Below are 22,083 nucleotides of genomic sequence, written 5' to 3'. Positions count from 1 at the left end.
TGATGTATGTTTTTCCATTTGGCATCTGTGAGCTATTCTCAGCCTGTGGATGTCTTTGTGTTTCTCCCCCACTGGATCTCATTCTAACCATTCTCTTTTTGTATGTAGTTCAAATTTATATGTGTATACTAATCTCTCACACATATGCCTGGTTGTACCCTTTGCACACAGAAGTCTCTGCACACCCCTCTCTTTCTCTCACTCTGTCTCTTAGTTATTCTCATTTTAAGTATCACTGCTTTTTCCTTGTTTTGTCTCTCATTCAGTCTTTCTCTAATACATCTTTGTTTCTCTGAGTATTTCTGTGTGCATCTGTATCTAAGTACCTGTTTCTCTGCCAGTTTGTCTGTCTCTCATTCTGGCTATTGTCCTTTCTCTCTGATTCTTCCCGTCCCACCAATTCTGCCTCTCTTTATAATTCCCTTTATGCCAGCTCCTGTCATTCTCTTTCTGTCCATGTTCTTCCTCTCTGTGGGCTTGTATCTGTGGGTATGTCTCTGTGTCTCACTGTGTTTCACTGTGTCTCTTTTACTCTCTTCTGGTGTCTCCCTAACCTCCTCTGTCTCTATTCTCTCAATAGACACACATATACCTGTCTCATCATGACATGTCTGTGTATTTGGGTCTCTCTATGATTCAAGGTATGTGATGTCTAAGGGCCATAATGCATCTGCGCACATGTATGTCTCCTTTCAGCTCTATGTGCATTGGAGAAGCAGAGTTGGGAGGAGTGTGGAAAAGCCTTAGTGTGTATGTATTTTGCCTCTGGGCCTGTCTCTCTAGATGTGTGTCCTCCTGGTCTATAGTGTGGATCTGTATATGTACTCAGACCTATGTGTATGTGTTCCTCTGAATCTACATCCTTGTACTAGCTTGTTTCTGTATATATATATCTCTTTCTGAATTGGTTTCTATCCCTGTGTGTTTGTCTCTCTCATTCTTCCTTTGGACATGCACAACTGCCTCTGTACATACATGGGTTGCCTCTATCCTTCTGATGTCTCCCTCTGCAAATCTCTGTGCATGTGCCTGTCTCTATGTCCCTTATGCTGTATCTTTCTGATTATATCGCCCTCTGTCTGCATGCATCTGTCATTTAAATTTGTCTCCTCTTTCTATTCTCCATCTGGCTTCCCAGTTCTTTGGGTCTTCTTCTATGTCTATTCAGGTTATGCGTACGTATACCTTCTCAATGTCCAGCTCTCTCTCCAATATTTTTCTCTCTTGGCTTTACTTTCCCTCCCTGATAATCTGTCTCTGCCTCTCAATTTTCCTACTCTCCTCCCACTATCCCTCCCTCAGTAACCTGGGTTCCAGAATGGCCCAGGTTTGAGCCTCATCTCTGCCCTGTCTTGCACACAGCTGAGCTTCACAAGTCCCTTTTCCCTTTTCTAGGCCTTAGTGTTTTCATCTGTAAAAGGGGGATATTCACCCCTCCCTCCCATAACTCTGACAGAATGAGACAGTGCCGACTCCAAGACTGGCACTGCACATTTGGCCCATGGTTCTAACACTCAATACATGTTGATGATTCTGAGTATGCCTTCCTATGCTCACCAATCCAAATTACAAATCACAAAACACTTCCTGAACCACTCATTTCCTTCTTCTTCAAAAAGTCAACACAAAGCTCCCAGGCGACTTTCTCCCAGTGAAGTCCTTGCCCAAGAAACAAGCCTGGGCTCCAGGACCACTCTCTAAGCCTTACCCACAACGCCCACGCGAATGTGAGTGCGCACTTCACCAAGGCGGCAATAGTTCCCCAGAACCCTCATGAGGTTTTCAGCTCCAAAGCAGGCTTTGCTTTTCAGCAGTGACTCAGAGGCCTGGTCCACTGGTACACTGCAACGATTCTGAAAAATAAGGGATATAACAGAAGAGGAACCAGGTGGGAAATGCAGTCTGAGCCTAGATTTCCAACTTTCAAGGCCTCCCTGTGATCACTGAGCTCCTCAGCCTGAAATGAAAGGCTTCTCATGCAGGCCCTGAATACCTGGCACTTCTCCAGTCTTCTATCCCTGCCTCTGCCCTGACATATATCTCTTGCCTCCCCCAGTAGAAATAGGATGATGTCCTGGCTCTAGACAGGCCAGGTTTGAGCTCCAGCTCTACCTCTCACAGCCCTACGCCCACCAAAGCCTGCTTCCCTTCTTCAGACCTCAGTGCCTCCATGTGCACAACAGGGAAGCCTACCCTCCCTGCCCATGTAGGAATGAGATGGTGCCTGGCCCACTACTTTCCTTTGATTCCTCACACAGGACAAGCCTCCATCTCTTTACTCCTAAAGCCATCCCCTCTACACAGAATGTGCTCCCTCTTCCTTACTTACTCACACAACACTGTTTCTAATATTGCAAAATTAGAACTAGCCTAAATAGCCATCAGTAAGAAACAGTTTTAAAAGGTACATCCTTAAAGTGGAATACAAATAAAGCACAGTTCTTAGAAAAGAATGCTTACCACGTTTTTGCTATCAAAAAGGACAAAAAATTGCAAATGAGACACCATTTTCTCAAAGATTTAAAAGTTTAATGCTATAAAATGCTGGCAAGAGTGTAATAAGAGGTCCTCTTGCACATTCATCCATCCCACTGGTGGGAGGATAAATTGGTATAACCACTATGGCGGGTAATTTGTTAGTGTCTAGGAAATGTAATAGGTATGAAACCTATGAGCCAGTCACTCCCCCTCTCAGTACCTCACTTACACACTAACACTTTCCCATGTGTCAAGGAAACACGTACAAGGGCATTTGTGGAAGTCCAGGTTATTAACGACAAACAAGAAACATTCAGGATACAAAATGTGCATCTCTGGCCGTGCACAGTGGCTCAAGCCTGTAATACCAGCACTTTGGGAGGCCGCAGCAAGAGGACTGCCTGAGTCCAGGGGTTCAAGACCAGTCTGGGCAACTTGGTAAGACCTCATCTCTACAATAAATCAAAGAAAAAATTAGCTGGGTGTAGTGGCATGTGGTGTAATTCCAGCTACTTGGAAGGCTGAGGGGGAAGGATCACCTGAGCACAGCAGGTCGAGGTTGCAGTGGCCACGAGCGTGCCACTCCACTCCAGCCTGGGCAACAGAGTGAGACTCTGACTCAAAATAAATAAATAACTAAAAATAAATAAAATTTAAAATGTGCACCTCTATAGAAACACTGCTAAGAGAAAAAAAAGGCAAGCCACAGAATGATACACACAATACCTCCAAACAGTATTCCCTCTTTATATATACATATCTATGTATATTCAAAACACAAAATAAAGTCTGGATGTATACACATCAAGCTATCAATGGTGGTTATCTCTGGGTATGGATACAGGAGATTGGAATTAGGGGGAACTCATGAAAGGGTATTTAAGCTTTATCTGTAGTTGATTTTTCCTACTTTATTTTACTAAGTTTAACACCTGGTGGAAAATTGAAAAAATGTCCCCTAACACGCAATTTCTCTCCCCAGAAGCAACCAATGTTTCTGTAACACTTTAATATTTTACAATGAAAATGTATTTCTGTATTAATGCTATAATTAGGAAGTAGTTTTGTTTTAAAGAGAAAATGAAAGAAGGTATATATATCTATATCTATATCTATATTTTTAAGTTAGCAGCTAGTTAGCAGCTAGTTCCAATTTCCTATACCCAGTCTATATTATCCTCAGGAAATATATTATCCCCAGGAAAAAAAATGTTTCCTGAAGAGTACTAATATAGGAAGGAGTAAAGTGAAATTCATATTAACTCATTCACGACCGCTGACGTGAATTTACATCATTCCAAATTCTGTTCCTGGATGTTGCGGACATAAATTTACCTCATCATGGAAGACTGTCTTTTTGGGTTTATAACCCAAATAAAAATACAAAGTACAGAATGCTAGTCAGAATGGTGTCCGAGAAAAATACTGGATATGTCTGCAACTTTCAGCTGTATTATGAAAAAGGTGATTATTTAGGAAAGACCATTTCACTTGTGCTTAATGACAGAAGTTTACAGCAACCAGATTCAGAATTTTTTTATCTTCACCTGCTCTCAGTACTAGGAAAGTAAAAAATTTGCTGGTCATGAATGTGTTAAGAAGTCACCCAGTAGAGCTAAAAGCTCAAAGTTGATGGTCCAGTTCAATTACTAAAGGGCTAGAGGTCCTGGTCTAAGTCATGACCCCCCAACCCTGACCTCAGGATACCCAAAAAGAGGCTAGATGGCCTTGGCTCCAGGCTTACCAGGTTTTTGACCTGATGCTGTGTGCTGGCCTTGAAAGCCACGGTTGGCAGTTCATTCCGAAGGTAATCCAGCCACTTCTCCACAACCTCCTTGGGGACCAGGTCTGGGGAACAGATGAGGTTGGTAAGGAGAACATCACTTCCATGGCTCACTCTAAAGATGCATCTACCCATACCCAAGGCTAGGCCTACCTCTTGCCAACAGGTCTCTCCGCTGGCCCTGTCAGTCACTGTTGAGTCCCCAGAATGGAGTTAGAAATGACAGACTGATCTATGGGACCAGTTGGCCCTCCCTGAGGAAGACTCTGTTCCCTCAGGGAAAGTGGACAAGCCAGTTGTTTGGTCCCAAACATCCTCCTTCCAAAACGGTACCCAGAGTGCGAGAGGTCTCCATATTGTGCCTCTCATCCCTTCTCTGGATCATTCTAGATTGGGCCAAATATCAAGAATAACCCTGGCGAGAATGGCTACCATATGTGAAGTACTGACCACATACCATATAATTAATTCTCACAACAAACCTGTGAGGTTGGGACACTCATGGCCCATTTTACAACTAGAGAAACAAGAGCTCTTGAAGGTGACATGACTTGTCCAATATCACAGAGAAAACAGTCAGCAAAGGTAAGGTAAGACCTGAGTGACTCCTGAGTCCATGTGCTCTTCTGTCTCAATCTTTGGGTTCCAGCTCTGGGGACAAAGGAGCTCTCAAGGGCTACCCAATCACTAAGAAGTCTCCAAACGGAAAGCACAGGGGACTGAAAGGCAGACAGGCTTGGACTCCACTCCCAACTTGTGCTATATCCCATGTGTGTACATGTGTATGTCCTCAGACAACATCCCCAGCTTTGAAAATTAGAATAAGAATTTCTACCTTGCATGACTGTTATGAGGACCACAAGTTGCTGCATCTTGCTGTTTGGTCTGAGCTAGACTTTCTTCTTTTTTTTTTGAGTTGGAGTCTCACTCTGTCACCCAGGCTGGAATGCAGTGGCACACTCACAGCCACTGCAGCCTAGACCTGCTGGGCTCAGGCACTCCTTCCACCTCAGCCTTCTAAATAACTGGAACTACAGGAGTGTGCCACCACACCCGGCTAATTTTTTTATTTATTGTAGAGACAAGGTCTTGCCAAGTTGCCCAGGTTGGACTCGAACCTGTGGGCTCAGACAATTCTCTCATTTCCGCCTCCCAAAGTGCTGGGACTACAGGCATGAGCCACCATGCCAGGCCTGAGCTAGACTTTCAAAAAGACCTGGCCCCTTTTCCTGTTTTACCCAATCCTGCCCAACACCCACCAATCTTGTTCAAAACCAGGACCAGCTTCTTGTTGCCTTCTGCTCGCAGGACAGCCTCCTCCATTTGGAAGCTGCGGCAGCCCAATGGATCTCTGGCATCCAGGACTTCCAGAACCACATCAGAGTATTCTACTACCTGCAGGGCAGAAGATGGGGGTGAAGGCAGAGAAAGGACTGGACAGTAGTTACACAGGCCCATGAAACAAAAGGTCAATCAGGAAAACTCAGAGATGGAGAAAAAATAGGGCTGAACTGGGGCCTTCCCAAAAGGGCCTGAAGAAATGGAACCCTGACCTTATGAAACTCCTTATAATAAGCCTTCCTTGTAGCTTCATCATCCAGCTGAGGAAACATATTTAATTCTTGCAAAACTTCCTCCTAGAAGAGAAAAAAAGAGACTGGTCCAGAGAGGTAGGGGAGAGAGAAAAAAAACCCAGTGCTTTGAAAACCAAAGGAAGCTGAGGAAACCATGTGAATCTCAACACACCAAAGAGTAGCTCTGACCAACTAACAAAGCTGGGCACCGAAGAATTGACAAGCCCACACAGTGTATGTGTGTGCCTATGTGTATGTGTGTGCTTGAGCACCAGCCAGAGGCCTGAATGTGTACATGAGTGTTTAAGGGAGGAATGGGAGAGAGAGATATGAGAAAAACAAACAGCCGGATATGGTGGCTCAGCCTGTAATCCCAGCACTTTGAGAGGCCAAGGCAATAGGATTGCCTAACCCTGAGGATTCAAGACCAGCCTGGGCAACTTGGTGAGACCTCATCTCTACAATAAATCACAAAAACTAGCTGGACATGGTGGCATGTGTCTGTAGTTCCAGCTGCTTGGAAGGCTGAGGCGGAAGGATCGCCAGAGCGCAACAGGTCGAGGCTACAGTGGCCATGAGTGTGCCACTGCACTCCAGCCTGAGCAACAAGAGTGAGACTCTAACTAAAAAAAAAACAAAAAAAAAAAAACAGAGAGAAACAATCTATGAGGAACATGGGATAGGGAAGGCAAAATATGTACTCTGTCAGAAAAGGGAGTATGAGTTTACAAATGCATATTCTGCATGTGAGATGAGAACATTTGCTAGAAAGGCAGAAAGCCTTAGAAGGAAGATGACACCCCCTCACATATGTTCTTCTCTTTTAATCCTCCCCTCATATACTCACTCCCCCTCACCTGTCTCCCCACCCCATCCTCTAGTAACACTTCTCCCAGCATCCAGCCTCTGACCCCACTACCAGTCTCAGTCTTTGGGTTCAAGCTTGGGAAAGAGAAACTCTCTGGGGATGTCCAGTCACAGGTAGGGTTCAAAATGGCTCTTCATCTCCCTCTCTTCCGCCTTCCCTCTGTCCCCGCTGTTTTCCATCCTCTGCACTGATTTCCTCCTTTCCCTCCAACAATCTCACATCCTTCCTCTTTCCCTTTCAAAGAACAACAGCAAAAGTTGTTTTTGAGGAAATGTACACCAGTCCCATTCAGGGGCAAGGGCTGCTGTCTTACCTTGCGCTCAAACTCCTCCTGGCGTCTCAGAACATCCTGACAGTAGCTCTCGATGGTTCTGCGTCTGTCTCTCTCGTGCTCCCGGGCAGCTTGCTGCTTCTCCCTCATTTCCTCAACCTAACAAGTAACACATACTAGGAATGTCGCTAACTGGGTCTGCAGACCAAGGAAGGGATGGGTGACAGACAGAGGAAACAGTATGACATGGCAAAGGTGGGAGGAGCAGGGGTACAGAGAGAAGGCAGAAATGACAGCAGGGGATGATGGTTTGAGAGAAAGAAAAAGATACAGAGATGAAGAAAGAGTGGCAGATAAAATTAAAAAGAGGGTGTGTGAGCCGGGTTCGGTGGCTCAGCCTATAATCCCACGACTTGGGAAGCTGAGGTGAGTGGACTGCCTGAGCCCACGGGTTCGAGACCCAACTGGGCAGGCGAGACCTCATCTCTACAATAAATCAAAAAATTAGCCGGGCGTGGTAGCATGCGCCTGTAGTTCCAGCTACTTGGAGAGCTGAGGTGGAAGGATCGCCGGAGCCCAGCAGGTCGAGGCTGCGGTGGCCGGGAGCGGCCACTGCACTCCAGTGTAGGTGACAGAGTGAGACTCCAACTCAAAAAAGAAAAAAAAAAGAGGGTGTGTGAAGCAGAGAGAGAATGCATTCCAGGAAGACAGAACCTCTTAAGACCAGGGTGGGAAAGAGGCCAAGGTCTGGGATGTGCCATCATTTAAAGAGCAGGAAAAGAGTAGAAAAAGAGACTGCCAATGACTGGTTAAAGGAGGAGGACATCCAGGAGAGTAAGATGATGAGAAAGTCAAAGTCAGAGTGCTTCAAGGAAAGCATGGTCTCAAATGTTGAGCATACTGATAAGGTGAGGGAAAATAACTAACCAAGAATGTGATGTAAAGGAAGTCACTGGTGAGGCCATCAGGGGTTGTTTCAGTAGGAGCAGTGGAAGCATAACCAGACACCAATGGAGTGAGTGGTGAGCAAATGGAGACACTAAATCGGGTATCTAGGTTACCTCCCTCTCTTCCTCCTTCCACAAATAGCCTCAACAACCCTAATAATTATGGCCATTGCCCTTCTATCCAACATTTCTGCAGACTAGGTATTCAAGGCAGACCCTCTCTCCCAAGATCAAGAGCTTACCCTCTTCTTCTTTAAATCAGTCTCTCGACTGGCATGATCATTGCAGTGAAAAAACTGGGGAGCAGACGGCACTTTGGAGTTTGCTTTCTTCCCATTTTGCTTCGCAGGCTGGTTACCACATAAGAGAAAAAAATTAGACAGAGGTAACAAACTCATGGAAATCACTTCACCCTCAGGGAGGATGGGGCAGGGTTAAAGTTGCTCAGAGAAGTTTCATTATCGAGAGAAAGTAGACGGGTAGGCAAAAAGGGCTCTGTCCCCAAAGATCTGCTCATTTGGCTGGGGAGAGCCCATTCTTGCCCTAGCCAAGCAGGGAGTGACTGAAGATCTCTCAGGAAGGAGGTGAGGGGGACAACAGCTGAAAAGGTTTTGCAAGGCCCAGGAAAAAGCTTTCTAGATGAGTAGTTCTTAAGTCTGGCCCTTGGAAAAGCAGCCGCAACATCCTAGAACTTATTAGGAATACAAATTATCAGATGCCATGCCACATCTACTGGATCAGAAGCTCTGAGGTAGGGCCCAGCAATCTATATTTTCACAAGTCCTCCAGGTGATTCTGGAGGGCCGGTTCAAGTTTGAAAGCTTTACCCACACCTTCTTCTCATTGCTCTATTCCAAGCCTTCCTTATCCACACCTTTCCCAATAGGACCAGGAGATCCAGGAGCTGGGGCCAAAAATGATGTTTGGGCCTACCTCTGCTCCATAAGAAACAAGGACTTGGAGGCCGGGCATGGTAGCTCAAGCCTGTAATCCCAGCACTTTGGGAGGCCAAGGCGAGAGGACTGCCTGAGCCCAGAGGTTCAAGACCAGCCTGGGCAACTTGGTAAGACCTCATCTCCACAATAAATCAAAAAATTAGCTGGGCATAGTGACGTGTGCCTGTAGTTCCAGCTACTTGGAAGACTGAGATGGAAGGATCGCCTAAGCCCAGCAGGTCGAGGCCGTGGTGGCCATGAGTGTGCCACTGCACTCCAGTCTGGGCAACAGAGTGAGACTCCAACTCAAAAAAAAAAAAAAAAAGAAAGAAAAGAAAAGAAAAAGAGAAACAACGACTTGGGAAGTCCCAGTTTTGTTACCTCGAACCTAGGAATTTTCTAACTGAGAAAGTTTCTTCATCTAAAAAATAGGGATGATGATAATTCCCTCCAATGTAAATCAAGCACAAAGCAGCATATAGCTTGTTATAGGAACTTCATAAATGCTGCTGACTCTCTGATGCAGCCACCCAGAGAGGAAGGGCAAGCCAGAATCACTGACTTCAATGTGGTACTCTATCCAGAATCACCCAATATCTACTGGGTCTTGTGGACCTCTCCCCAAGGCAGGTAATCTGTTCCTCACCTTACCCGCAACAATGGACATACCTTACCCGAGGGTAGGGCCAACTTACCTTCTTGCAGCCTTTGGAAGCTTTGCTTGGCTTTTTATTTTCTACAAAAGAAAAGAAAAGAAAAGAAAAAAACCATTGTCTACCTACCCAACATTTGTTGACACCTTAATCAAGGCCAGGTCACACGGAAAACCTAGGAAGCCTCAGACACCATAGCTTTCTGGATCCAACACAAGACAGAGATGCAGATGGCAATAGTGTCAAAGGAAATACTGGAAATAATATTTGGAACATTATTTCAATGCAAACTCAAACAATTCTGAAGGGAATTCTGTACAAAGAGTAATCTGAATGTGTGTTTGTGACTCCTCTCTCCCCCTAAACTTCCAATTTCAGTAGTACCAAGCAGAGGTGAGGGAAGTGGAAGCATGGGAAAGTGATCTGAGGAGTGCCAGCCAGCTAAGCCTGAACAGATACCCTCAGCATGTGAGCAAAGAAATGCCCCTTCCTTCTGACCCTGTTCAGGTCAATGCCTCCAAAGGGACTTGATCTACTAAGCCAAACTGCTGCCTTCCCTGAATATAAGAAGGAAAGAGCTGCCACTCCCGTAATCACATGCTAACAAAGCCCAGGAACTTAAGAGGTCTCTCCCCTCTTCAATGAGAAGTTGCGTCAGTCATCCCTTCACAGTTGGCCTATTGGGAAAGAATGTCTTTCCTTAGTTCTCACCACCTTCAAGGAAGATAAAGGAATTCCTAGAAAGAGAAGAGGTTCTGGGAGGTCAGGATATATACAAACAAATACATAAGCAGCTCAAGATTATCACACACAGAACAGGCTCCACAATCACATCAGGTGGTTCCTACTGAAGCAGTTAATGTAGGAAACAGAACTACTGTAAATTCTTAAGGGGATTCAAGAAGATACTTCAAAGGAGTATCTGCATGAGAAAAGATTCCCAAAACTTGATATTACGTAAAAATTCAAAAGCCATGTGTGGTGGGACACACCTATAATCCCAGCTACTCAGGAGGCTGAGGCGGGAGAACTGCTTGAGTCCAGGAGTTCAAGAACAGCCTGGGAAGTATAGCAAAACTCCATCTCAAAAAAAAAAAAAAAAAAATCAACAGGTAGTTAAAAACAGAAAAGGTATCACTAGCAACCAAATTAATCAGCTAGAAGAACAAGGCAGGGAGCTTACTTAAAACAGAACAAAAACCCAAAGAAATGGAAATGATAAGTGAAAATAGAAAATAACAAATAGAAAATGGAGCCAGGAGAGCTAAAATCTAAATAGCAAAAATTCCTGAAAGAGAATAAGGTACAAATGGAGAAGCAATCATTTTCTTAAATAACAGATGGAAGTTCCTTAAACTGAAGATCCTCTTGAGGTTTCAGATTGGAAAGGCACAGGGAACATTAAGATTAACAAAGAAGACAGCAGGACTCAATGGCTCAGTCTTTAATCCCAGCACTTTGGGAGGCCAAGGCGAGTGGATTGCCCAAGACGCGGGTTCGAGACCAGCCCAGACAACTTGGCAAGACCTCGTCTCTACAATAAATCAAAAAAATTTAGCAGGGTATGGTAGTACACGCCTGTAGTTCCAGCTACTTGGAAGGCTGAGACAAAAGGATCACCGGAGCCCAACAGGTCGACGCTGGGGTGGTCATGAGTATGCCAATGCACTCCAGCCTGGGTGATGGAATGAGACTCCAACTCAAAATAAATAAATAAATAAACAAAGAAGACTGGTACAGTGGCTCACACCTTCTAATCCCAACACTTTGGGAGGCTAAGGCAGGAAGACTGCTTGAAGCCAGAGGAGGTCAAGGATGCAGTGAGCTATGATTGCACCACTAAACTCTAGCCTGGGCAACAGAGGGAGAACCTGTCTCAAAAAAAAAAAAAAAAAATTAACAGCCAAAAGACATACCCTACACATATTTTGATGAAATTTCTGAACCCCAAGGATAACGAGATAAAATTCTAAACAAAAGTTTCCAACATAAGACAGAGAAGCAGGCAGACTTCTCAAATCTACAACTCCAAATACTTAAGGACAGAAGAAAAGCCATTACAATGTTCTGAGAAAAGGGACCGTGTTCCAAGCCGAACTTCTCTACCTGACCAATAGATCACTCTTATTATGTGAAGGTAAGAGAAAGACATTTTCAAACGTGCAAAGATTACCACCTGTGTTTCCTTTCTGGTAAAACTACTAGCAAAAATAAAAATTAAATCAGAATAAAGATCTCAAGCTAAAGAAATAAACAGTGGAGGGCAGGAAATCTATTAAAACTTTTTAAATCTCAAAAAGAAAGTTATTACATGGCTAAGAACTGTAAGACATATTAAGAAAGGATTCTTTTTTTTCTTTGAGTTGGAGTCTCACTCATCGCCCAGGCTGGAGTACAGTGGCACGCTCACAGCCACCCCAGCATCGACCAGCTGGGCTCCAGCAATCCTTCCGCCTCAGCCTTCCAAGTAGCCAGAACTACAGGCATGTACTACCACACCCGGCTAATTTTTCATTTATCGTAGAAACAAGGTCTCACCAAATTGTCCAGGCTGGTCTCTGGGCTCTGGTAATCCACTTGCCTCGTTCTCCCAAAGTGCTGGGATTACTGGCTGAGCCACCGAACCCAGCCACAAAAGGATTTTTAAAATTCAGGAAGCATATCATAATAGCTCAGAACCAAAAATACTAAATTATTTCAACAAAATCTAGGAATCAAGTAGTGGAGGCTAGAGAAGCAAAAGCATAAAAGCAAGCTAAAGGTTTCACTTTGGAAGGGAAGGATAAAAAGAATCATTATTTAGCTTTGATAAACCGTTAGATAAATACAAGTTTAATTATGTTTTACATAAACCTAAATGCAATTACCAACATAACTTTAATTATTGGTGGAGAATTCTCTTAAAACTTCATCAATTCAGGGCCAGGCTAGGTGGCCAACGCCTATAATCCTAGCACTTTGGAAGGTCAAGGCAAGAGGATTGCTTGAGCCAAGGAGTTCAATATTAGCCTAGGTAACATAGGAGACCTCAACTCTACCAAAAAAAACAAAATTAGCCAGGCGTGGTGGTATGTGCCTGTAGTCCCAGCTACTGAGGAAGCTGAGGCAGAAGGATGTCCTGAGCACAAGAGGTCAAGGTTGCAATAAGCTGTGATTGTGCCACTGCACTCCACCCTGAGTGACAGTGTAAGACTCCAACCTAAAAAAAACAAAACAAACAAAAAAAAGAACGTCCATCAATTTAGAAAGAAGAAATAAGAAAAAAGGAAACAAAATAGGCCGGGAGTGGTGGTTCATGCCTGTAATCCCAGCATTTGGGAGGCCCAGGCAGGAGGATCACTTGAGGCCAGAAGTAACCAGCCTGGGCAACATAGTGAGACACTATCTCACAAAAAAATAAAACAAAATAAACAATAAATATAAAATAAGATGGTAGAAATTAGTTCTCATAACAAATGTGAATGTGTCAAATTTCCCTGTTTAAAAAAACAGACCCCAAGTCCCCTTTTCTTCCAAAGTACTCATGTTGCAACAAAAAAGAGTGTGAGGTTTGGAATGAACCAGGTCTGGCCATTATACTCAACAATTTACATCTGCCTAACTTCCCTGAAAACTGAGTGCCTACACCGGATACAGGCACACAATGAAAGAAAATACATCACTTAGAGAGGAAAAGCATCTGCTTCTGAGGGGAAAAGGGAAGGGGAGGAAAGGTGGAAGGAGAGAAGTGGGAGAAAGGAGGGGTGCAGTCAGTCATCCCCCACAGCACTGCAGCACTCAGGAGGCACTGCTCATCAGCTTTTCAACAGCTTCAGGGTGAAAAGAGCCACCATTTTATAGCCAGCAGACAGTGATTCTTATTCTGGCACAACTACTACTTATGACCGTGAAGAAATTTTTTTTAAAAGATGTGGAGTACAATTCAGGGTTAGGTATACAAATTTTCATTATGCAGGTACCCTTGTTGATGAGGTGTGCCTCTCCTTCCCCTGGCAGTTTCTCAACCTTGAAGAATTTTTTTAAAATCTCCCTGAGCTTCCATGTCTGTATCCACCAACAACAAATCTGGGCCTAAAATTGCCATCTCTCCTATCAATACTCAAGGACAGATTTCGCCATTCATTTATCTCTCATGTCCCATACTCTTGCCCTCAAATGTTCCTGTATGCCCAATGATTTCAACCCTACTCATCCTCCCTCTGCCTTTGCATCAAACTTCCCACAATATCCTCTGAAACTCCCACTTGGGTGATCAGCACTCCCCTAATTCTTCAACCTCTCCCTAGGATCAATTCCCCAACCTCCTGTCTTGAGACTTGGGTCTCCCAAGGACAATGCTTCATTTGTAGGATTCTCAAAAGATGGCTGTTGTTTTCTCTGGTACATGTTTATCTTGGGGCTAATAGGTGGTGAAAGTACCATCCAGTCTCATTACTGCCAAATGCAGACTACTTCTCCTTCTTGCTAATAAGGAAAAAAAAGGGTTACAAAACCTGCTCTTTTTGAGATTGCCCACCATGTGCTATGCCTGCCATCTATGTCACTTTTCCTCATTTATTGAAGCACCTGGCTCACAGCTTTACCTTAGACCCAACTCCTGCCACCACCAACCTGAGTGACTTTGGAGATCACTGGACAACCCTTCCACCAACCCAGGCTTCCCACTTCCTTGACATTCTCATCTCCAAGGATCTCCACTCCACTCAACCACCCATCCACCCATTCCTATGGTTACATCTAAGGGGTCATCACCTGTAACTGCTTTGGAATTGTGAAAGCAGTCCAGACACCCCTCTCCTATTTTTGAGCTCAGTTGTCCATTTGTCCTAGATACTTGAATCCTCTTATTCGGCTCCCTTCCATCTCTGTCCAGCTAACATTCTGGTCTGTCATTACAATCGCACTATTGCACAAAGCCACAATTCCCTTACCCCTCCATTGTCCTACTAGACACCTTTACCAGTGTTTGGTAAATAACTAACCAGAAGGCAGGTAGGCACCTTCCAGGGATTACACACCTGTGCCACCAACACCAACGACTGAACTTTTTAACTGATAAAACACCCCCTTTTTAAACAAACACAAAAAAGTACAATTAAAATTATTTTTGAACATTCTTTGTGGTACTACTCAATAATCTTTCCAGACTTAATCAGACTTCATCATTATCATTTGTGTCCAAGATAGCCCTAGTCCAGAGTGCAGACAGCTGCACCACACAGCAGTTCCCCCCATCTTCCCCAGCAATCACCTCAGTCTGATCATTAACTTGCAATTTACCAGTGAAGGTCTTGGTTGTATGTGCACATATTTAGTTTTCACCCTTTTCCCCACTAATGTAGATGTGTAGAACTATTTTTTTTTTTTGAGTCCGAGTCTCACTCTGTCGCCCAGACTGGAGTGCAGTGGCTGCTCCCGGTCACCGCAGCCTCGACCTGCTGGGCTCCGGCAAGCCTTCCGCCTCAGCCTTCCAAGTAGCTGGAACTACAAGCACGCGCTACCATGCCCAGCTAACTTTTTTATTGTAGAGATGAGGTCTCGCCAAGTTGCCCAGGCGGGTCTCGAACCCACGGCTCAGGCAATCCAACTCACCTCAGCCTCCCAAAGCGCGGGATTACAGGCTGAGCCACCGAGTCCGGCTTGTGTAGGACTATTTATTTTTAACAGGTAATAGTCCTATGGTCCCAAATTTAAAAGGTGTTATTTTCAGAAGTCTTCCTCCCACACTCATCCCTACCCATTGCAGTCCCATCACTGCCACAAGAAACCACTTATTAGTTTAACGTGCATCATTTCATTTCTTTATGCAAATACCAATATTCTTATCCTCCCCCCACATTTTCTCCCATAAAAGATAACCTACTGTAGTCCTGACAGCCAATGTGTTTCTTTTACTTAACAGATCTTAGAGATCTTTCCATCTAATAGTCTTTCCATTCAATACAGTTTTTCCATCTAATCTTTCCATACAATATTTCCTTATTTTTTAAACAGCTAGAATTCTTTTTTTTTTTTCAGTTGGAGTCTCACTCTGTCGCCCAGGCTGGAGTACAGTGGCACACTCATGGCCACCGCAGCCTCGACCTGCTAGGCTCTGGCGATCCTTCCGCCTCAGCCTTCCAAGTAGCTGGAACTACAAGTGGGCGCTACCATGCCCAGTTAATTTTTTTTTAATTTATTGTAAAAACAAGGTCTCGCCAAGTTGCCCAGGCTAGTCTCGATCCCTGGGCTCAGGCAATCCACTCGCCCTGGCCTCCCAAAGTGCTGGGATTATAGGCTGAGACACCGACCCAGCCTAGAATTCTTATGTATACATATATCCTACTTTACTTCGCTAGCTAATTATTATCTTTTTCATCATTATCAGTATTTTTGTTATCTGGTACTAGATATTCCTAAGTAAAGTATAAAGTTTGTTCATTTTTCTTGAGTTACCTGTAAATATGGCAGATTATTTGCTTTTGGTATTAACAGCATGATTCTTGACAAACTTTCTTATGATTATAGAAAGAAAATGTATTGCTCAAGACCAGCCTATAGAAAGACCTCATCCCTACAATAAAATAAAATAAAATAAATTAGCCAGGTATGGTGGTGCATGCCTGTAGTTCCAGTTACTTGGAAGGCTGAGATGGAAGGATTGCCTGGGCCCAGCAGGTCGAGGCTGCAGTGGCCGTGAGCGTGCCACTGCACTCCAGCCTGGGCAACAGAGAGAGACTCCAACTCAAAAAAAAAAAAAAAAGAAAATGTATTGCATTTTTTTTTTTTTTGCAACAAGCCCCTCCATAGGCAGAGCCACCATTCACAAGAATACACAGCCACTGGGTTAAGCAATGCTCATCCAGCCTACCCAGTGTGCCATCCAAATGTAATCACTTTCTATGTGGACCATGGCAGGATAAAGGCAGAGAAGCAGAGAAGCAGACCTGCCCTGACGCCCTTGCCTATCCTTTTATAAAGGAGAATGTGTGTGTCACATTTGTCTTCTCATTCTGTGTTGTAGGCACCATGGTGGAGGGAGGAGGAGTCAGCACTACTGAGACTCTCCAGTGCCTGGCATACAGTAAGCACCAAAACATTATGTCTAGTCATGATAGGCCCTTGGGACACAATGACGAGTGGAGATGAGGGTGAGAAGTTAACAGTGTAGTGGGGGAGATAGACCTGATCGTACAGTGTCAATAGCCCTAGTGCCTGTGGGTGCACAGAGTGGAAACCAAGGGAACAACTTAACAGGGAAGAATTCCCAGAGGAAGTGAAGTATAGATGAAATCTGAAAAATAAGCAAGAGTTATCCAGTTGAAGAATAAAGGAGAAAGAAGGGAAAGAGACCTGAAGGCAGAAAGAACAGCAATTCATCCGATCTGTTTTCCAAAGCTCAAGAGAGGTCAGACAACAATTTGGTGGCAGGATAGGGTATGCATCCTCTGAGGGGCTATATTCCAAAAAGAAACGAAGAGGCTAAATTTTTTAAGCCACTACTTACAATACTTACAGAACATTTATTAAGTGCCAAGCACCTTTCTAAGTATTTTACCTCTTTTAACTCATTAAATCCTAACAAGCTATTAGACAAATTATCTCTATTTTGTAGATAAGGAGACTATAGTTAAGTAATGTGCCCAAAGCCACACAACTAGTAATGGGAAAGCTGAGTTTCAAACGCTGTCTGGCTCCAGAGTCCATGCTCGTAATCACTGGTACAACTTATAAAGAAAAATGTTAGGACACGTAATGGTTACAGGAAGTGTGATATGGTATTTACTGTTATTCAGCTCAAATCAAGTCACTTAATCTTGCTGAGCCTCAGTTTATTCATCTGTAAAATGCGAATGGGGAAAAGGGAAACATAAGAAAGTCAGGAGGACAGCAACGATACCATATGTAAAGACCCAGACTGAGTGATCTGGAACATAGTGAGCACTTTTTTGAAGTTGCTATGAAAGTCTATACATAGTCATTAAAAGTACAAAATCTGGAGGGGTGGTTTAAAGGAAACTCACTGTGTCTAAGTTTCATCATGATGATCAGCTTGAAAGCAGATAGGTTGAAATCTGCTCCCTTTCTTCCTATCAGAATGAGAGAAGAAGCAATTTGAAGACAGCTAAGAGCCACAATACCACAAGCCCTCTTCTAAGCTCCCTAAAGGTAAAATGTTAAAGAACAAGATGAGGAAGCCCTAACAATTAGGGAAACAGGGGCTAGGGCCTGATATGGCTGAGTATAGGAAGGCAGTGTCACAATACCCAAAGGAAGGGATAGGTCTGAGCCTCTCTTCCTGGGTACTCAGTGCCTCAATACAGTGGATGGTGTCCTTGATCCTTAATCCTTCACACTGTAGTGTTATAACCTAAGTAAGTGACTAGTGCCAAACCCCTCCACACTGAAGCGAAAAGGGCATGGGGTGATAATAGTGCCTCGTTCCCAAGTAGGGGGTTCTATATCTCATCTCCACTGGGAGAAGTGGTGGGGAGAAACACACCCAAGGAGTCTACCCTGAGGAAAAGAGAACAGAGCTTCTTCTCTGCGTGTCTTTGTGGACTGATGTCAACACAAAACCTTGGGGCAGGGGGTGGGAATCTGTGTCTGCATGTGCCTGGGGTCTGTACCTTGGCAATTTGAGTAGGGGGAGATTGCCATCTGCCCCTCTACCCTGGGGGAATACAGAGAAATTGGGGAAACCTACACAATGGCTGTGTGCATCTCTGCTGCATGGGAGTGAAGCACAGGTCCATATACTCTAAACTGTGCAGAAGGTTAGGGAGGGGATTGGATCTCTTAACCCTGGAGAGGGCTGTGGGACAGGACTGATATGCCTGACTCCACTATGTGGTGGCATTAGTGCCACACTAACAAAGATGGAAACTGTACAGCTTTGAATGAGTGGGGTCTGAACCCTACCTGCAGTGGGCTGTTCTGGACCCTTCCATTGGAGGTGGACTGGGACAATTTGTGTATCTTTTATGTGGACTGAAGTCAGCAGTATGTGAACGAAGAATAGAGCCACTCTGCATGGGTGGGAGGAGTGGGGACAAGCAATGCATCTATAAATTCAATAGATCAGCCCTTATACTTGGGAGGGGGTCTGTTATTTTACATTGAGCGGAAAGAAACAGATTTGAGCTTCTCTACCTTAGGTGGGGGGGGAGTCCATATGTACTGCACTGCGGGTGATCAATGATATCACTACCTCTCAACATTACAGGGAAGGGGAGGTCCAACTCTGCTGCTGTGAGGTCTCTCCCCTGCTATACTTGGTGATTCTAAATCCTCAGGGGAGGGGCTAATTTGTTCTGTGTCCACCTCAGAAAGAGAACAAATCTGAGCCCTCCTAACCTGGTGGCCCCTCAGAGGACAGATCTGACTGTCTCTTCGTGGATTAAGATCTGTTCCTGTTTACTGTGAGGCACTTTGGGAGTCAGTCCTTTGCAAATTTGGTAAAAGAGACTCATTAAGGAGGTTGGGACTGGGTCCAATATTCCACAAAGGGGACTCACTCTCGTCTAGGAGGGGGAAATCGGTTTGGTTGTAGATAGGCTGAAGCCTGTGCCTCCAACCACCATGGGGAGGGGCGATCTACGGCCTCTGCAGGAGTAGGGGAGGGGCTTCCGTCAATTAGTTACTCGGCAGGAGTCGGGGAGAGGTAGGGAGGGCTCTAGGTCTCTACATGAAGGAGAGGAACCCCTATATATAACATCAAAGCTTCTGTCTTGAGGGAGGACGTGCCTTGAGGCGGATGTCTAAAGCCAAGCCGAAGAGGTGTCTTAAGCCAGAAAAAGTCTTGCATCGCTCAGGCTGACTGGAGCGGGATACGTCACTAAACGGATGGGGTCGATGTCGCCATCGACCGGGTCAGTGCCTGTCTAAACCAGGGGAATGCGGAATGAAGCCTCACTCTTTGAGAGGCGGAGGGCGATCACGCTTCTCCACACAAGTGAGATTTGTGCCTCTCTACATAGTGTGCCCAGGGTCTACACGTTTCTAGGAGGGGCGAGGACGTTCCCTCAACCCTGTGAGAATGCAGTCCGGCGCCTCACCACGTGAGGAGCGATCCCTGCCCCTCTTCCGGGCCCTTCTACAGGGAGCCGGCTGTCTACCCTCTATTCCAGGCTGGCGGGCATCTGATTTCACCTCCAGTAGAGGATCCTAACCGCCCGGCCTGCTGGGTATGCGCTCGCCTTGAGGAAAGAGGAGAGTAGTCTCTTACCTACACTTCCAGCAGGAATCTGAGGGGAGAAGGAAACTCGACAACACTGTCGGCCCAGGAGATGCGCTCACGCTGCGAGGCTCCGACTTCCGGATCCCTGCGGAGCGGCGCGAGGCTCCACCCACTGTACCTCCCCCTCAGGGGCGGGAGTTCGGATTGACGGCTCGTGCCTGTCCGTCCCTTTCTCCCGAACACGCAGGCCCCGCCTCTTGGCTGCCCGGTAGGTAAGGAAATAGGGGAGGGGCGGGGGAAGCGGCGCGTGGACTGGTGTGGTCAAATAACCTACTTGTAAACCAAAACCTTGTCTACGGCCCTCTGCCTGGGATTAAATATGCGCGTTTCCAAATTTGAGTGACCAGGAAATCACCATGCCCGCATCAGATAAGTGTAGGGGTTGGTGTCTTTGTCTGCCTGGAAGATGGCGACCGCGGGGTGTGAGAAAATGGCCGCCTGAGTCACATGTCTGGCCGAGTATTTTTATGTCTCCACCTGAAGTAAATTGGTTACCTGTACTCAACAACCTTTCAGGCTCGTAGGACCCCAAACTGGCCCTGAACATTCCCAGCACTTTGTGTAGAAGCTCAGATCCATGGCCAGACCCAACCTGAGCAGAAACCAAAGATGGAGCAGTAACAGCAGCCCAAACAACTGGAAGCCTCTCCCAACCGTTTACCCTTTTTCCCCTTCTCCTCCCTCCTTCCCTCAGTCCCTGAGCAGCGTCTGCATAAGAGAATGAGTTTATATCTCTACAGTGGGGCCGGGTAAGGATATCTTTAGAAATCATCTCGAGGAGGCCGGGCTCGGTCGCTCAGCCTGTAACCCCAGCGTTTTGGGAGGCCAAGGCGAGTGGATTGCCTGAGCCCGCGGGTTCAGCCCGGGCAACTTGGCAAGCCCTCGTCTCTCCAATAACTCGAAAATTAGCCGGGCGTGGTAGCGCGCGCCTGTAGTTCCGGCTACTTGGAAGGCTGAGGCGGAAGGATCGTCAGAGCCCAGCAGGTCGACCCTGAGTTGGCCATGAGTGTGTCACTGCACTCCAGCCTGGGCGACAGTGAGATTCTAACTCAAAAAAAAAAAAAAAGAAATCATCTCAAGGAGCTTCTGGCCTGACTGAGGAGTGAAGTCTCTTAAAACCAGTAAATAATAGTCTGAAAATGTCGTCTTCTTGATGGTTTAATTCCAGCTCTTCCTCAAGCCCTAAGCCCTGGTGTGGGGCAGCGAATAGGTGGGACTCAACAATGAGGGTGTATTCGAACACCTCAAGCACTCACGAGCTGAAAGTGACTCCCTCTGACCCCCTACACCATAGGTACACAGGAGGTACTACCCCTACATCCTTGGAAGGATTCTAACCTCTCATCTGAGAAACACTACATTCCTCTAGACCTCAAACCAACCGTGGCCACTTTTACCTTTCCCCTAAATTTACTTTTTTTTTTTAGTTGCCTTGAGTGTGCCACTGCACTCCAGTCTGGGTGACAGTGTGAGACTCCAACTCAGAAAAAAAAAAAATCTTTGATAGAAGTGAAAATTGGTCTGTACCTTTGGGAGGCTTCGTGAGTGGATTGCCTGAGCCCGCGGGTTTGAGACCCGCCTGGGCAGCGAGGCCTCATCTCCACAATAAATGAAAAAATCAGCCGGGCGTGGTAGCACGCGCCTGTAATTCTGGCTACTTGGAAGGCTGAAGCAGAAGGATCGCCGGAGCCCAGCAGGTGGAGGCTGCGGTGGCCGGGAGCGGCCGCTGCACTCCAGTCTGGACGACAGAGTGAGACTCCAACTCAAAAAAAAAAAAAAAAGGTGAAAATTGGTATTACTACCTTGGAAAACAATTAGAAAGTATCCAGAATAGTGAATAGTGAATTTCTAGTGAGAGAGAAAGGAAATACAGATCATCCCTAGACTTTGTCCTAAATAAATTCTTATAAATTTGCTCAAGGAGATATGTAGAAGTAGAAGAATGTTCATTGCAGAACTGTTTGTGATAGAGAAAATAACTACCTAAAGTCTACCAACAGGTGAATGCATAAATAAATTATGGTATCACCATACAACATCACTAATTGTAGAAGCTTATTTAAAAAAAAAAAAAAAAGAATGCTATACAGCAGTGAAAAAGAATGAATCAGTGCATGCATCAGCTTGCATAAATTTCAAAAACATAGTGCTGAGGTAAACTACAGATTGTTTTGGGGTTTTTAAGGTTTTTCTTTTTTTTTTTTTTTTTTTTTGAGTTGGAGTCTCACTCTGTGGCCAAGGCTGTAGTGCAGTGGCACGCTCCTGGCCACCGCAGCCTCAACCTGCTGGGCTCCGGCAATCCTTCAGCCTCAACCTTCCAAGCAGCTGGAACTACAGGCGTGCGCTACCACGCCC

General features: G+C 45.3%; 1 protein-coding gene across 1 annotated transcript in view; it reads right to left on the bottom strand.

Moving 5' to 3' along the window:
• GNL3L (G protein nucleolar 3 like) overlaps window positions 1-19,780 on the bottom strand; it is a 32,016-nt gene extending 12,236 nt beyond the window's left edge. The window contains exons 1-9 of the mRNA XM_008072676.2: window positions 19,717-19,780; window positions 17,513-17,578; window positions 9,552-9,592; window positions 8,164-8,271; window positions 7,017-7,133; window positions 5,815-5,898; window positions 5,521-5,656; window positions 4,223-4,326; window positions 1,709-1,853 (exon numbers count right to left, since the gene is read on the bottom strand). Of these exons, the coding sequence (XP_008070867.1) occupies window positions 1,709-1,853; window positions 4,223-4,326; window positions 5,521-5,656; window positions 5,815-5,898; window positions 7,017-7,133; window positions 8,164-8,271; window positions 9,552-9,592; window positions 17,513-17,531 (754 nt within the window). The 5' untranslated portion in view covers window positions 17,532-17,578; window positions 19,717-19,780. The remainder of the gene's footprint in view (window positions 1-1,708; window positions 1,854-4,222; window positions 4,327-5,520; window positions 5,657-5,814; window positions 5,899-7,016; window positions 7,134-8,163; window positions 8,272-9,551; window positions 9,593-17,512; window positions 17,579-19,716) is intronic.
• Window positions 19,781-22,083: the final 2,303 nt, after the last annotated feature.

The sequence above is a fragment of the Carlito syrichta genome, unplaced genomic scaffold (assembly GCF_000164805.1).
Source record: "Carlito syrichta isolate Samal-C Ts95f unplaced genomic scaffold, Tarsius_syrichta-2.0.1 Scaffold315397, whole genome shotgun sequence".
In the NCBI taxonomy this organism is placed as follows: domain Eukaryota; kingdom Metazoa; phylum Chordata; class Mammalia; order Primates; family Tarsiidae; genus Carlito; species Carlito syrichta.
The sequence above is the reverse complement of the archived record's forward strand: the minus strand, read 5'-3'. Positions and strand labels throughout refer to the sequence as shown.